This window comes from Paralichthys olivaceus, chromosome 14, assembly GCF_024713975.1.
Source record: "Paralichthys olivaceus isolate ysfri-2021 chromosome 14, ASM2471397v2, whole genome shotgun sequence".
Taxonomy (NCBI): Eukaryota; Metazoa; Chordata; class Actinopteri; order Pleuronectiformes; family Paralichthyidae; genus Paralichthys; species Paralichthys olivaceus.
In genome coordinates this window covers 3,051,910-3,068,886 of record NC_091106.1, presented here as the reverse complement: position 1 = coordinate 3,068,886, position 16,977 = coordinate 3,051,910, and the positions used below count along the sequence as shown (strand labels likewise).

The 16,977-nt window shown below is 42.0% G+C and overlaps 1 protein-coding gene across 7 annotated transcripts in view; it reads right to left on the bottom strand.

The window, feature by feature from the left end:
- Nucleotides 1-276: 276 nt before the first annotated feature.
- The window catches only part of gbf1 (golgi brefeldin A resistant guanine nucleotide exchange factor 1), a 78,723-nt gene continuing 62,022 nt past the window's right edge, over nt 277-16,977 (bottom strand). For 4 of the 7 annotated variants that reach the window (XM_069538317.1, XM_069538318.1, XM_020093530.2 and 1 more), the window contains 20 exons: nt 16,178-16,260; nt 15,364-15,600; nt 14,958-15,051; nt 13,885-14,061; nt 13,619-13,683; nt 13,251-13,374; nt 13,070-13,141; nt 12,825-12,919; nt 12,586-12,739; nt 11,927-12,152; nt 11,050-11,207; nt 10,475-10,724; nt 8,816-9,033; nt 7,210-7,360; nt 6,552-6,682; nt 6,270-6,371; nt 5,521-5,634; nt 5,242-5,419; nt 4,938-5,120; nt 277-4,137 (listed from right to left, as the gene is read on the bottom strand). In XM_069538317.1, the coding sequence (XP_069394418.1) occupies nt 3,893-4,137; nt 4,938-5,120; nt 5,242-5,419; nt 5,521-5,634; nt 6,270-6,371; nt 6,552-6,682; nt 7,210-7,360; nt 8,816-9,033; nt 10,475-10,724; nt 11,050-11,207; nt 11,927-12,152; nt 12,586-12,739; nt 12,825-12,919; nt 13,070-13,141; nt 13,251-13,374; nt 13,619-13,683; nt 13,885-14,061; nt 14,958-15,051; nt 15,364-15,600; nt 16,178-16,260 (3,057 nt within the window). In that variant the 3' untranslated portion in view covers nt 277-3,892. The remainder of the gene's footprint in view (nt 4,138-4,937; nt 5,121-5,241; nt 5,420-5,520; nt 5,635-6,269; nt 6,372-6,551; nt 6,683-7,209; nt 7,361-8,815; nt 9,034-10,474; nt 10,725-11,049; nt 11,208-11,926; nt 12,153-12,585; nt 12,740-12,824; nt 12,920-13,069; nt 13,142-13,250; nt 13,375-13,618; nt 13,684-13,884; nt 14,062-14,957; nt 15,052-15,363; nt 15,601-16,177; nt 16,261-16,977) is intronic. The other 3 variants (XM_069538319.1, XM_069538320.1, XM_020093546.2) reach the window with 2 other exon arrangements.

Genomic DNA, 16,977 nt, shown 5'->3' with positions numbered 1-16,977 from the left:
ATGAGGAACCTCTCGCCCAACGTCAGCTGATTGGCTCCAGCTCAGTTTTCCAGCTGATCCAGAGGTTTTATCTATTCAGTTTTCTTTTAAGGAGACAGATGTGATGATGATGATGATCCTTGAATGTGGGTTTAACAATTGCTGTCTTGGCCTGTGCCGCTGGCCAATCACAGGCCAAATGAGGCGGGCACTTAGAATCTAAGCGAACCCAAACCTTAGCTGCAACTTTTAAGAGTGCTTGTAAAAAAATCAACACATTAACACCACAATGAGGACTTTCTTTACAATTTATTTATTACATAATAAAAAGTACATTACCTTTCATTTATATATATATTTATATATATATATACATATTATATTCATGTAATTTCCTGTCAGCTCATATATCTAAGAATCCCATACAACAAATAAACCCACAGCTTTACAAAATGTGTCACGTCAGTGGCTCTATAAGGCTGCGGCATTACCTAGCTGACATACACACACTGCATCTACGTCAGTGGGAAACATCCCTCTCTCCTTCACCTAGTTCAATAAATAACATTAACATGAAACATCTGAATCCAGGGCCACTGTGACTGGAGGCTAGGCTCCACATCTGCACACTCACAGACACACACTTGGTCTTAAAACGGTAAGTGAGTCCCCACCAGTCCGTCAGGGTTCATGTCAATGTACACACGACACAGTCAGCATGCAAAGAGGGTCAACACATTTCTATGTAGAGAAACTGCAGCAGGTACCAAGCTGAGACGTAACGACTGAATACTCACTGTGGACACGTGAAGACCAGCGAATGTACAGCACTTTGGAAAACATCTAGTTGAAGTTGGATTCATTCAGAGTGGTGCTGCTGAAGAATCCTATGTTTTTGTATTCAGAAGGCAAATCGTGATTTAAAGATTCAGGTCGAGCAACGATCGCACGTCCACTGATGAATTGTAGTTCAGGTTTGGTTCATGTTAACAACAGATACAACAGGAAGAAGAAGTCTGATGGACTTTCAGTTCTGTTTTGTGAATGTGCTCCTGCCTGGAGTCACAGAGGAAGTCAAAGTGTGGTGAAGCTGAGATCTACTGCACCTGATGTTCGTGGGGTCACACATGTCAACAAAAAGGAGGCGACCTCACAAGGGGGCAGGAACTGCTGAAAAATGGGTTTATATTCTACAACTGTGAATGGATTTAGAAAAATAAACTAACACTGTGTTGATGGGAGTGAAAACTTCTCAACTCCACCACCAGGGCGCAGCGCAGCACCCGGACATCATGTCAAATATTGAAGCTGGTTTATCTTCGTTGATTTACTGCAGTGTTTGCTGAACGCGTCATATCCCATCACCTACAGAGACCTGCTGATCAACACACACTGCGGCACTTCAGTAAGCTCTGCTGGAGCTCGCCTGCTTTAAGACATGCACTGAACTCCGGATAATCTCCAGAGGGGGCTGTATGTAAGAACCCAAGTGTCCGGATGAGAGGCTGCGGACGTTCTGCGGAGTTTCTCTGGGATTCCCCCTAGTTTGAAGTCTGCAGAATGTCTGATGTGAGAACATGAAGGAGATCGAGAGGGTGTGTTGATGTTTCTAACAGGCGACAGACGCAAAACTAAAAAAAGAAAACAAATATCTCGGGATAGAAAAGTGGTTTAGTGCTGTAAACAAAAACATGTGATCCCTGCAGCTGAATTGATATGTTACGTCCTGCCTCCGCCTGCTGCTCCACCCTCACCTCAACCCTCCGGAGATTTCTGTGTTGTGAAAGTGTCTGAGCGGAGAATCTCCTGTTGTGTTGAGTAAGGACAATTCCAGAGAAAGTCCAAACCCGATAAAGCGGACATTCTCTGGAGTCCATGTTTGCAAACGCCTCGCCTTTCTCTGGTGCTGCAGTTGCAGCTGCTGCCCTTCACTTGTTTCTATCAGCACAGTATGTGGGAGCTCTGCTACATCATTGTCTCCACTACACATGAATAAAGTGACAGAACTGAAGGCTCTGAAACGGCACCACTTAAAAATGACCTGCTGACAAATTCCCACTATGTTCGCAACAGATGATTTCCCAAAGACAGACGCCATAATTCAAAGAAGACTCCGTGTGAGCAGGAAGTGTTCGGTCATGACTCCACTCAGCAGCGACGTCTTACTGCTTCCATACATTTTGTCGCGACGTCAACTTGAAGCTGCTGAGCTTCGTTCATGCTTCGACTCCACACACACGTGTCTGCAGCGATCTACACCATGAACCATGATTCTGAGCTCTGAGACATATTTGTTGGGTTTATCATGAACCTTAAAAGCTGCTGTGTCTGTCCCTGTCTGTCGTCCGCACAGTGGACCGGGCTCCCAGCTCACTCTGGTATCTGCACTGTGGAATGTTCCAGATGTGACATCTCCCATCTGTCTGAGGAAGGCTGCACATGCACACACACTCCTTTGTTAAGTGGAGGAGGAATTCATACGGTGCTGAAATCAAAGCTTGTTTTTACTTTTGGGGGTTAAAATAAAATAGAATGAAGAATTAAAAGGAGAAATAAACGGTGTCTCTGTCTTTGGACGTTACAGAAGAACAGAATTTGGTCCCTGAAAACAAAAACTGACTGATAAATAAATAACTGTGGGTTTTTTTTTTTTTTTTGCTTGTCAGTGGTGAGACAACAGTGGGAGAAATATCGCTTCTGTTACGACTGAAGTCAAAGCTCTGTGTAATCCACTCCTCCTTCATCAACTGCATCACGCAGCTGAAACACCACCACCTGTGTGAGACCTAAACATCGAGATGGGGCTCAGGCTCACAAGAAAACCCACGAGGTCGTCTCAAGTCTTATCAAGGACGAGCTCTTCTTCTTCAAAACTCACCAACGTCATGAGAGAACGTGTTGAGATCAGACTTGTGAGGATTCTACGTCCATGAAGCCTGTGTGGATATTAGAAACTGTTCCAGCCTCATGTATGAACACTCAGGCAGGAGTCATGTTCAGGAGAAAGTACCTTCCTGCCAACACATCTCATCATCATCATCAACATAATTAGAGTCAAAGTAACAGTCAGTGTCTGCTACGAGGAGAGTGTGTGTGTGTGTGTGTGTGTGTGTGTGTGTGTGTGTGTGTGTGTGTGTGTGTGTGTGTGTGTGTGTCCAGAGCCTGATACATCTGATTCCTTCCTCAGCTTCATTCTTCTCCCAAAACTATTAAAAACACCAGTGAGTCACTGTTTTGCACATACATGCACGTGCACACATACTCTCATTTACTTTGACTCCCAGATAAACACAATTCTTTTAAAGCCTCCTTCTTCCCCCCAGAATAAAGCAGTGTAGGGGAATTTGTGTTATAGTACATATATAATGCAGCAAGTTGAGTTTAAAAACACTGGCATCAACCAGTCAAATTCTCTCCACGTGCACAACAATGTCAACTGTCCCGATGTTGCCAAACAGCCACGTTCTCCCCAAAAAGCAGCAATGACAGGACCTCAGTGTTCTGAGCTGCAGCCCTGATTCTACCTCACACTTTTAGTGAACTGCAACTTTACTGCAATCATTTTAATTGGCATTATTTTCCTTCAATGAATTCTCTGATCCAAAATATCTGTGCATGATGTCACACTTTCTACGTTTAGTCATTTATCCACAGGAATTAAAACAAAGTAGCAAACAGAAAAATGGCACAAAGAGCGTGTGGTGCAGCAGCAGGGTCAGGAGTGTAGCTCTGACCCCACAGCCAACACAAGGAACGCTTCAAATCAAACGTCGTAAGACTGAGGTGTCACATGTCATCGGTCCTCTCACATACTTTATATCTCATCATGTCAAAAAGCTGCTGACGAGCAGATCCTGAAGTTGGAGTTGAAGTCTGGGGTCCAGTTGTTCAGTGGGGGGGTGCTCCGGTTGTCTTACTGGGCCTCGTCAGCAGGGCTCATGGGTCTGGGCGAGGTCAGCAACGGTACGGGAGAGGTGGCCTCGATGAGGGCGGGGTTCAAGATGATCGGCAGGGACATGGGCGGGACTCCCACCTGCAAGGGAGAGGCAAGGGGCTGCAGGATGAGGGGGGACTGGCTTAAGGGTGAGGGACTCTGGGTGGGGGACGTAGTTAACGGAACTGGCATGGAGGGTGGGACTGCAGATGATCGGTCTGCTCCTGAAAAACAGAGCAGAGGATTGGAAGCAGGTCAGTAACTGCTCCACTCGTCACTTCAACAACAGGACAAGATCTGTGTTTGATTGATTTTAGTCGAGCATCTGAGTCTGGTCGTACCACGTTTGTCTCCAGCTCCTTATCTGACTTCCTGTCTGCTGCTTAAGCACCAACACTGCAGTGGATAAACTTGCTGCTCAGCTGTGCACTTGCAAAGACGACCAGATGCGTCTTGACTTAGATTGTTCACATACTTGAACATACTACGCCTGTTACTGGAGCTTTCCACGAGGGGTCACACCAAATAACTCAGCATGTATAACTGCAGAATTTGCATTTTATAAATAAAAAAACATGGTCACACTTGAAGTACTACGCTTACAATGTCCCCTACTTCCTGTGTGTACTGCATCTCACGGACACGTGTTCATTTTTGAGGTAATTAAATAAAAAATTTTAAAAAGTCATAATGATATATCTAATGCCAAACATTCTATGGTTTATAAATGTGAAGCTTTGTTCATCAACTTCAGATCTAAAACAATTGTGTTGTGTTCTAATGTTTTATTGACCAATCAATGAATTGCTTGGTTGTGAAAATGATCAGCAGTGTTGAAGTGTGATTCTAATGTGATCATTTATTTCTTAAATCATTGTTTCACACTGATTGATTTCTGTTGCTCTGTGTTCTGTGAGATTGATCAATTAGAAGAAATGTGTGTGATCGTCTGGTTTCACCAGGCTCCGTGTCCTCAGGTATTCAGTGTCTCCACCTTGACAGAGATAACTTTCATTGTTTTTACCGGTGACACTGGTTGACTGAGGCTCCTGGGGTGATGCTGGCCTGCTGGGGGGGTGTGTCTCTGCAGGGGGCACTGGGACTGGGGAGGGCGGCTGGGCAGGTGGTACAGACACCTGAGGGGATGGAGGCCGACCTGCTGGGGGTGAAGGCTGCACTGTCTCTGCTGGAGGACTGGGTACTGGATCTAAAAATGATGATGATACATGAGTTCCTAGTAATACAACAAACTAACACAAACATGTTGCCACTTGTGTGTATCAGATTATCTAATCTTATCCAAACATGCTTGTGTGTCAGCTGCATACCTGGTATGACGGTCTGTTTGAAGAGCTCCTCCCTCAGGTGAGGCAGGAAGCAGATGATGCGTTCCCAGGTGATTTCCCACAGGTCTGAGTATCCCGTCCTTGAGTCAGCACTGTGAAAGATTCCTGCAGTGTCCATCACCAGCAGCATGTTTTTCAGAGACTCGGGTATGGCCTCCAGCTGCATGTGCAAACGCAGAGAAGATGAACAAGCTCAGAGTCGGTCATTCAACACCAGGCTCAGGAGTATTCGAGAAAAATCACTATTAACACTGTACTCACCAGTAAGTCGCTGGAGCCTGCGTGCATGTACCTGTCCATGAAATCCAGGATGGTGAGCCACAGGGCAGCAAAGGTAGGCAGGGACAGCAGAGGAGACAGGTGCTGGAGGAAAACCTGAGCAGATGCAAACGGTCAAACGTCAGCTACTGCCACAACAATGGGCTCAGTTCATGTGAGCTAATGTTTCTGGAACGTTCAGAGGCAACCTGTTCAACATCGCTATTGATCAAAGCTGAAGCGTTTAGGGGGATCACTCTTTTTTTGGTCTAGTTTGAATATTTTGCCATAATGCATATTGCCCAACGGCTAAGATACGAAGATGAAGAGATGAAGGGACTTAAAGGGAAAGTTTGCCCAGAAATGAAAATTCAGTCATTATCTTCTCACCACTATGCCGACGGCAGGGTGGGAGAAGTGTTTGGGTCCACAAAACACTTTACGAGTCTCACCCACCCCTATCGGCATAGTGGTGAGTAGATAATGAGCTAATTTTAATTTCTGGGTAAACTATCCCTTTAATACAGTAACTTAATACAGTTATTATGATAGGAATTTTCCAAACTGGCTATTGTCAATGTTCCAATTTGATTTTAAGAAGATAACTTCAGGCTCACTGACCTCCAGTACTTATAAAGCCCCTGACCTGTATCTGCAGGATGTAACACTGTTCTGCTGGGATTGGCTTTTTTGATTTAGTGCATGAAAAAGTGCTGGTTGTGTACGCTGGGTAAGTGTGTGTTGCTTTAAACCTTCGACAGGAGAGTGCAGCCTCTCATTCGGGTCTCCTCCATACCGCCCACATCTGCTGGACTTATGTTGTCAAGCAGCTTAGTCAACAAGGGGAATAGAACCTGCAAACACACATACACATGCACGTATATACACATCAGCAATCTCCTGAAATAAGTGAAAATCCACTGACTGTAAATGAGCACAGCTGTTAACAGAGAACACAACACAGAGAAGCGACTGCAGAAGATAAAATGATTACGTTCATGTATACAGACATGTAGCTCCTCCTCTTTTCTTACCTTATTGAAGCAGGACTCCCACTCAGTGGCATCGAGTGTCTGAAGATCATGAACAAGCAGCGCCCTCTGGAGGTAGGTGAGGGCCTGCATACGGACCTGTCGTCTGGCATCGCAGCACAGCCAAGCAATACCTGGCAGCAAAACAAACATCAGCTGCAGCACAGACTCAAACTGACCATCAGACACCTTGGTTAAAACAAATGAGCAATAATTAAATTTACAAGTAGAGTAGGACAGTTTGAACAGGTTTCCAGACAGCTTGACTTCAAGGTTTTGATTTCCCTCCTTTTTAAAATCTTAAAATTTTTAATCTGTAGCAATCAAGGGAAAATGTGTGCAGTTGTCTTTAAATATTTATGTGTGTAATTATATTTTTATGATTTTAACTGTTACAAAAAAAGATGAATCCCATATTTATGTATGAAAAAAACATTCCAACACAAAGCACCATGATGCCAAACACTTTTGTAACAATTAGGAATGTGTTCAAGCAACACAAGCTATATTAGCAGTTTTATCATATCCTGTTAATGCACTTGTACTGTACCATATAATGACCCTGCATTATAAGAAGAATAAAATAATGCTCTGAACAATAAATTATAACTGTGATGAAGATGTTCGCTACAGCAGCTGCTGCACTGCACCTCCTGCGTACCTTGCAGCAGGGGACACCAGCAGCTGGTCCACAGAGTCTGGGAGTCGGCCTCGATTTTCCTGCCCGCGGCCTGCAGGTGACGCTGTTCCTCGGCCCAGGAGCTGTAGATGCTGGCAGCCCGTGTGTGCAGCGTGTGCATCAGGTCTAAAAGCTGCACCGTCACAAACGACAACAGTTTCAACAATAACAACTCAATGTCACATGTGGGGTGATGACACAGTCAAGTGAATACTGGATGAGTCAGTTACTAACGTTATTTGTGCAACATTGTCTCTAAAATATGCGATTAACTGGTAACATGACACTGTGCTGTATATCATAGACATTACATTATGTAGCTGACGAGCCGTGGACAAACAAACGTGTATTTTTATACATGTGTAGTATATGATGTATTACTAGAAAACAGCCCTCTGTCAGAAGTTGATCATGTCGTGAAAACAGGACTTATGTTAGTTTACCATGAAGAGCAGCTTTCAGGAAGATTTAAATATTGTACTTTCACCAGAGGAAAACATACAGAATATGTTTAATGTCGCTAGTCAACAGCAAGACTGCCCCTCAACCAGATAAAATATTGTACAGTTTAAAAAGTACTGAAGCTCTGACTGTGTATTTGTAGGAAAAAAAGGAATTCACAGCACTGTCATGTTCCTGTTTGTGGATCACAAAATAAAGGATAACACTGGTGTAATATTGCTTTTTTCCTGATGCCATCCAAGCAACATTGACTTTTTTTCATTAAACCAAAGCTGTGTTACGCCACATTGTAAGTCACTGACAAAAAGGCCAAATGTAATAATAAGAAGTAGAACTGTATTACAGACTCATTGTTACAACTTTAAGGAACAGTTCAACATTTAGGGAGATAGGCTTAATACAATCACTAACATTTCAAGTTCACACATATTATCTCATCTTTTCTCTCCTACTGAGACTCAACACAGTTTCCTGGACGTACAGATGAATAGTTCCAGACACAGCTGGTGAGCACAGGTTTTAATACACAGTAGATCTTTATGGGGGTGGAAATACTGGATTTTTCAAGTTTGCTACATTTACAATAATAGTTTTCTTTTTGATCTGTCAGATAGTTGGAGTCTAGACTTCACAGCTGTTCATATGCTACAGCGTTGACAAGACACTTACCAAAACTAATCAATAAACTACAAACAAATAAGTATATAATATATATAAATGTAGATGTAGTAACAAGATGAAAATACACTGGTGTTATCCTTTAATGTAGAATTCCCACAGAAAGTCAACATCACAGCGGAAACAAAGGATATACCGGATATCTTCAGGAAAGGTGTAATATTACAGATAAATATTGTTAATAAAGTTTTACTGTGCGACATTTTTCTAATAATCATCATATAAAGTTACACCATTCCAAAATGTACCCTTAGGTGCCAAAGCCATGGATTCCCAAAAACATCTTGACGTACCAGTCACCTCAGCATGAAGCAGTGTTTACCCAGCCTCTGGAAAAGCCATGTGTTTTACCCACAAGAAACATTTGTGAGTAAAACAAAGATGTGTTTGGGATTCTTGGCCTCAAATCAACACAAGGTAGAAGGGTGAAGAGGGCTGTTGTACTTACGTCCTGACTAACCTGTAATGACACCGTGTGGTAACTGGCTGGGACGCCCTCGTCCTCCTCCTCATCGCTGTGGGAACGTGATGGACGCTGGTTGGATGCTCGGCTGCCACCGCGCCTTGTGCCGCCTGCACCCTCCTTTTCCCTCCCGCCTGCCTTCTTCCTCAGCCGGGACTTGGAGTCATACTTGTGGCTCTTCTTTTTGTCATGATTGCGGTAACCTGAGGGAAAAACATTGTTGAAGAATTATTAATCTTATAGGAAGCAGGCAGAGGTTGCCTATTTTTTTTTATTTATACAAGAGACCTTTTAAATGTAGTATGTCATCTGGTTACTGAAATTATGAAACTGTCTGTTCTTTTGATAGTTACGACTTTTCATTAAGTTCATTTTTACAATTCTTCCCAAAAAGATAAGTTACATTGAGGTTCCTTGACTGAAGAGGAAATGGACGACTAATTCTATACAACTAATTCTTACTGAGCACCCCGTGTTAAGTGGTACAGTCCATAATTGCGCCAAAAAAAGCAAAAACACCAAAGATATCCAGATCCTCTAAACAACCATGAAGTCATTTCCAAAAGCTCTCTGTTTATCTCGAATCCTTCTTTAACGACAAGAGATGAGGTCAGGGCACAAAGGCTCAATAGACTAATAACAGGTTTTACACTTTCTGTTCATCTCACACAGGTTAGTGCCATGAATCAGCCCACTGCTTTGATCAAACCATCGCTGATGCTTTTGTTAGTCAGTGTAAAGCTCTGTTGACAGCATGGATCCAATGGCCTGAGGCACTAGGAGAAAATGAATAGGGCTTCAGCTGCCACTGCCATTTATCAGCCTTAATCACCATGTTACTGTAGATCACAAACAGCACAAGGAGGGATGAATGGAAAAAGAGTATGAAGACATTTGATGGGCAGATGACAAGGAAGATAAAGGGCAGAGGGAGCAAGAGGGGAAAGAATGTAGGGAAGGACAGGGGTGGAAACATGGAGGACACGACAAAGAGACTGAAGGTGGGGACAGAGTTACTCCTGAAAGAGGAACAATCAAACAACCCGTTAGTTTGGAGTTCGCAACTTAAGTGGAAATTAAATCTAGTTTGAATCTAAAGTTGTTACAACTTTTCATTCACAAATCTTTCTTTCTCAAAATGTCATCTGGTCAGGAATAAGTAAGAAAAAACATGGCAAAGATGAAAAATAATTAAAGTTTGAGTGTCGGAGATAAACAATACATGCCTTCTGTACCATTATATTTTTGAACCCAGTTAAATTGACCCCTCATCATAAGGGGAGCTTCTCTGTGAAAACATTTATTTATTTGATCAGATTTTTGCTCCCTGCGGCTCTGGGGGAGATTTGTCACATAAGGCAAATTACCCTGAAGATGTCATGAGTTATCTCTGATGACATGTCTGAATTACTAAGTGTGGACATGTGGAGTCTGGCTCCCACTATAGTCAATATCTAAATGAGTCTGTCTCTCATAAATCTACAGACTATATAAAAATGCAATATTAGACGACTCCGTTAATGAGGTAGTCAGAAATGTACATTAAATAGTGAACCAATGTAGAGTTGCCACAGTAGAGTTTATAGCATACCCTACAACAGAACTATTTGCAATAATTATTTTAATCATTTTTAAGAGTCTCACCTCCATTGAGGCTGGCCTCCACAAATACTCGTATAGCTCTGACACACAGCTCAAAATTGTCCGGGGTGACATGCGCAGCATCGCGGACGATGAAGGAGAGCGTTTCCACACATTTGATGAGAGACTTGGTGTCGTGCTGGCCCAGGTCCTGACCCAGCGTCAGGCTGTACTGGTTGACCAGTGGGTGATTTAGCTGGGCTTTAGTGCACACAGGAGGTGTCTTACTTGGGTCCAGGTCATCTTTACCAACCTGGTAAAAAATACAAATCATAGAAATACAAATATGCATCATAACCATCAGTGCAATCTTTTGTATTGTATTGTATAAAATACATAGACGTGTGAGATATTTATAGAATTAATATTAACCTATTATAACCTCAAGTCATCTAAATACTTTTACTTTGACTCTAACACAAATAGACCTTATATATATATATTTTTAACATTATAAAATGAAATTGGCTTCTACATGACTCTTGTGACTGAAGTGTAATTAACATCTGTGCTCTGCGTGCTGGTATTCTGTATGTATGAGTACAAGTGTACACATGCACATGTGTGTAAATACTGACCACGAGCCATCCGCTGCTTGCTACATCCACATCAGTGGTGGAGCGAGAGATCCTGGTCTTGCTGTGCTCGGTGTAAATCTCAGAGTCAGACGTGTAGCCGCGGTCTAAACTCACTTCACTGGGATGATGAGAGGACAGTTCGCTATCTGACTGGGCACCTGTGGACATACAGCAATCAAAAAGATTTCTTCCATTTTTGCCATGTCTAACATGCTTGACTGATTTGTGTAAGGCTCGTAATGCGTGACAGTTTATTTTGAAAATTTTGTTTGGCCAAAATCCAATTTGTTATTTGATTATTTTTGATTTCGTTAATAATCAACAGCTTTTTTCTGTTTATTTTAACAATCTTTAACAGGAACATTAACTATAACTGTCTTCTTATAGCAATATTCACCTTTTATATATGTGAAGTTCTTGTATCCATTAAAACATAGTAGGATATTTTGCTTTAAAATGAATGAAGGGAGTACAAGAACTTGTGAAAATCATGCAATTTTAAAGGTTCTTTCAAATGCAGCTGGCAAATGTGTCCTCACTGCTCCAAAAAAACAAAGGCTTCAATGATTGGATTGTTCCCAGCCCGACCTATACCAGGATTCATTGCGTTTCAGTAACTGTTTTTTAAGGTAATGTCAGATGTTGAGACGCTTGAGTATCACGCTTCAACTCATCCGAACAGCTAACCATATGCATGTTAAAAAACAAAGGGGCATTAAAACTTTTTCGAATTGGCCTTTGTGGTAATACACGGCCCATGAAGGATCTTCATTGACCGCATCCTCCAAACGAGGCGATCCCTCTAAAGGGATACACCTAATGTACTCATCTCCTGAATCTCAGACACAAAGTCATGATGCTGAGAGAAATGTTTCACCTGTGTCGTTGTCATTAGTGGCGGAGGAGAGCTGGAAGGAAGCCGGAGGTTTCACTCCAGCTCCGATGCACTCCAGCAGGGAGAAGAGCGTGTACCAGTCGTCTGTGCAGTGGATGTTGGCTGCGTTGGTTTTCAGCAGCTCATGAAGGCCATAAGCCACCTCCCTACTGACCCGGGACAACACATGAGGTTTCATCATAAGCAGGAGACGCAGGGAGTGCAGAACCTGTGGGTGTACAGAGAAGAGAAAATCAGGCTTGACTATAAGGAAAAGGATCTCACAGTAATTTTAACAGACCTTTACTTACTGATAATTAACAAAATAATGTACTTATTGACACAGCATACCATTTCTTTTTTGATTTGAGTTAATATCAAAATACTGATTTGTTGAGTTTTAAGATTCTGGTGAAACTATTCTTTGAGTACTTTTAACATTTTCAGTTTTTTTTCTAAGAGGCGAATAATCTGGTTTCATCAGCTGGGTTGAAAAACTCTTGTTGCAGTAAAATGAAATAGTTACACAATACCTGTGTTCAGATAGCTAGTTAATATATACATATATAATTGTACTTTCCGTGTACCTAACCTGAGTTGATCGTCTCAGCCATTAACTCTGCTGTAGTGATTGTGTCCAGTTATGCGTGTGTTTGGTGTACCTGAGAGCTAATGTCCTCTCGTCTGAGCAGGCGGATCGCTAGTCGCAGGAGTCCCACCACGGCCCTCTCCACTAGGAAGCAGCTCTCGTTGGCGTGGACGCAGAGGTGGCAGAGGTGGTCACGCACTGTCTGCCACACACAGGACACACGGTCCCTACACGAAGAAACAGACAAAGAGGTGGTCACAAAAATGACCATGCTGTGACGGTGCAGCATTTATGTAATATTCTCCTTCCTACCGATTCTCCAAAACAATACGCAGCAACATCTCCAGGCAGAAGGCAGCATCCTCTTCATCATAGGTCTCTTCATCTGGGGTGACTGATATCAGAGCCTGATGAAGAGAATCTAGTTAATTTATTCAGTAAACACTGTCATCCACACTGGCCAAAAAAGAGCATCCAGCAAATACCTTTTCCGGGCAGTTATGAGAAAAAAAAAAAAAAATGGTAATAAGAAATGTTATTAAGAAAAAAACATTAACCTTCATTAGCTCCTGCAGCGACTCCAACTGTAGGAATTTACTCTCTGTGATCAACTTTTCTGGGTCACATTGCTGCAAAGAGAGAAACAGAAAAAAAGGTTATCAAGAGAAAACTTTTGAATGGTTGACAGCAAACGTGTTTAGATACTGTATATAGCATACAGTGCTTAATGTCTGGTACCTTTATGCAGAGGATGGCAGCCTGCTTGGCTTCCTGGTTTTCTGTGGAAGGGCCTCTGTGGCCTGACGGCTCGGTTCCGCTCAGCGTCAGCCAGTTCACAAAACTCAACACTGCAGACTCACCACTGATAAGTAACAGAGGAAGATAATTATTTATCAAACATGTATTATTATTATATCATATCACATTTTTTACTTTAATACTCTGTTTGTAGTCTCTGTTGGTCTGGATTGTTCACACATATACATTTCTCCTTAAAAAAATGGTTTTTACTTGATGAAAACATCAGAAAAAATAGACTGTGATTAGTGTTTTACTATCTTGTAGTGTAGAAATATGAGCAGATGGTGGATGGGGTTTGTGATTACCGATTTGATGGCGTTTCCTCTCTCTGAAGAGAAATTTTCCCGTTTGGCTCCAGGAAATCCTCCACCTGAGGCAAAAATAACAGTGTCTGAGCCCTGACCAGTAGGTGGCAGCAGAATATCTAGAATGCAGTCTCTCTCTCTCTCTCTCTCTCTCTATGACACAGAGGCAACACCACAGAGACTGTGTCTGCAGTGTTACCATGAAGCAGCCACAATCACTGAGAGAACTGAAAAGAGTGTTGAGAGTTTAAAGATGGAGTCCTGACCTCGACCATGGCTTTGGGCAGCAGCTCGGCTCTGAACAGCTGCAGCATGGAGTCCATGATGTTCTTCCAACCCTCCCTCAGGATGTTGCCGTGCCGATGGGCGAGGTCAAACACGGTCTTGGCTGCTGTCTGCGCCTTACTGTTGCTGCCAAACACTGTCGGGAGGTTTTCCACAGACTGCAGGAGGAGAGGACACATCAACAAGCATTCTTACAGTTACTGTATTTATATGTACCATCAAGGCTGAGCAGTGTCCAATTATGTCATGGATTGAACAGTAACATTACTTAAAAGGATAACAAAAGATAATGGGAAACAAAATAGTTGTTTTAATAAAGTGACTGGACAGAGTAATAGACTCATTGGGATATTTTTGGGGCTTTATGGTGTTAAAGAACCTTTCTGAAATCCTGATCTTTAATACTTTTGAAGACATTTTATGAGGGATCCAATTTCAAGATCTACACATATTGAAACACTGATCTTGCACTTTTTATTGACAATCTGAAGGCTCACATATAATAACTCACTCGGCCTCCACATGCAAAATTCAGTTATCTGAGACCCTGGTATGAGCAGTGACTTGTTTTTACATAGCTTGTTTTTTTTTCGTTTGATGATATATACATTGGTGTGCATGGATGTGAATGTGTTGCATGTTACCACAGCATACTGTGTTGTGATAATTGTTTGAGCTACACTAATCTCCAGTAAGAGTAAGGAATCACATTTCTTACTATATTTTGCTTTTTGAAGGATAATCTAAATAAACTCTTGGATAATCCAAATAAATCTAAAGACAACATATCCACCATATCAGAGGAGGATGTCATCATAACTAATTTACTAGGACTTCAAATTAAAATTAAATATTTAATTATTCTAACATTGGGCAGTGAGCTAACTAGTCCATTAGTAGTTAAGGATCATGTATTTTACTCAAAATTAAAACTTTATTTAACTGAAACATCTTCAGGTGTGAAAAACTCATCAACTAACCAACTTTAACTGCAAACTAAAAATAAGCTGAGCCACATTAGCCCAACCGGCTGCTGCGAGTTTTCTGAACTCACCTCATTGCTCAGAGTGGTGAACTTGCAAAGGGAGATGATCAAATTGTCAAAAACATCACTGAAGCCATAGTGAGCAGCGATCATTGCACATTTCCTGCAAAGAAAAAAGAGGCAACACTTCACACTTCTGATCCTCCTGAATTTCTATCTGCTGAGTTCAGTGTATGTCTGAAAGCAGCTTAAGTGAAATACAGCATTTGTTTATTAAATATTGTGCAGTCATTTTGAATTGATAATTGGCTGAATGCATTGTGACCTTTACCAACAACGTAATGAGCAAACAGGAAATCATGAGGCACAGTAATCCATTACTAACTCCAATGATATCATGTTCCAGAACAATAGAAGTTGGAATGACATCTTTGGTGGTACTTTAAAATCCGTATTCAAAGTATATATTGTGTACCTGAAGCCAGTGATGGCCTTCTGGATGATGTTGTCGTCCAAGCTCTTGTCAAAGACGTAGGAGAGGGCAGCAATGGTGGGACCCCAGGTCATGGTGAACAAGTCATGGTCGTAGCTGCCAGGTGGCAGGAGGAGGAAAACCCCCTCAGGTGTGGCACCCCGGTGTAGCAACACGCTCCATACGTAGTTCTCCTTCACTAAACCTGTCTGTTCATCTGGCATCACAATCTCATCATTCCTGCAGAGGGAAAAACATCTCAGCTGTAACATCAGCTCATGTTCGCTTACGAGTGGAAAGCTTAGTGTCCACATAGAGCCATGATGTGAGCAAGTGTTTTTACCACTACCTTTCTGTTGTTGATTGTTTTTATTTTGGTGTGCATGCAGGTAGAAGAAAATCTACACATTTTGAAGTTTTGTTGGAATGTTTTGTGATTTCATGGTTTTACAGTATATCATGTAGTGAAACTGAGCTCCACTCACCTACAGATTCAGTATAGGAGTATGAAGAAGTATGAAGAAGTATGAAAATGCATTTTTGTTTTCCCCCAGAAAAAAAAAACAAACCACAAAAATAAGAGAGAGGAATCACACATCTAACTATGCCTCTCTTTCTCAAATCCCATCTCACTTAATTCCCCAATGAATCAAGTAAATTTAAAATTATAATCGCAACATCAGAGCCCCACTGGCAGATTTTCAGAATATTAGCTTGAATTACTATTATATATTTTTTAATTACTAACACAATGGAATTTGCAATTATTTTTTAGCTTTCTGACAGACGCAGACTAACAGACGTCAGGTGAACTTACTTGATAGCGTTGTAGATGTCCTCCAACATGTCCTGGTCAAAGTCTTTGTTTCCATTTACTCCCTTAAGATTTTTCTTGAATTGCTGTTTCAAAAAAACAAACAAAAAGCAGTTATTGGAACCATCAACCTTTGGGTCCTGGCAGAAAGTTGACTTGAACACCTCAGGTGCCCGTCTCAACCATCAACATGTCAGTCAATACATCTCAACATGGGAGCTTAGCTCAGGCAGCCAAGTCTCTGTCATTCAGTGCTTCGTTAACTGAGCAGCAAATCAACAATTAAAAGGACCTTGGCTGGGAACACACTCATTATGTGTCACTTAATACACTTTAGTTAAAGCTTTAGGAAAACAAGGATTACTCCTATAAATAAACAGAACCACCTGGTGATGACTGACACACTCAAGGCTCAGTTTAATGTCTTGGCAGGTATGAAGAGGAGAAACAGGAGCTTCTCAGCAGGAACACACTGAGAAGTTAACACCGGCAGAGAAAGACAGAGGGAGCAGGAGGCCACTGAGAACACACCTCTGTTAGTCATGCTTCTATCAGGGACATGCAGCGTCTCCAACTCACTCACACACGCACTCTCTCTCTCACACACACTCTCTCTCTCTCTCTCTCTCTCTCTCTCACAAACACACTCTCTCTCACACACACACGCTGTTAGACAGCAGCTCTCAGAACAGCTGCTGTCCTAGCCAACACAGGCTGCCAAAACGAGCAGCATGGTGTATATTATGGACACAATGAACATTATACCACTGACCTCACCTGTACCTCACTCATAACATGTCATA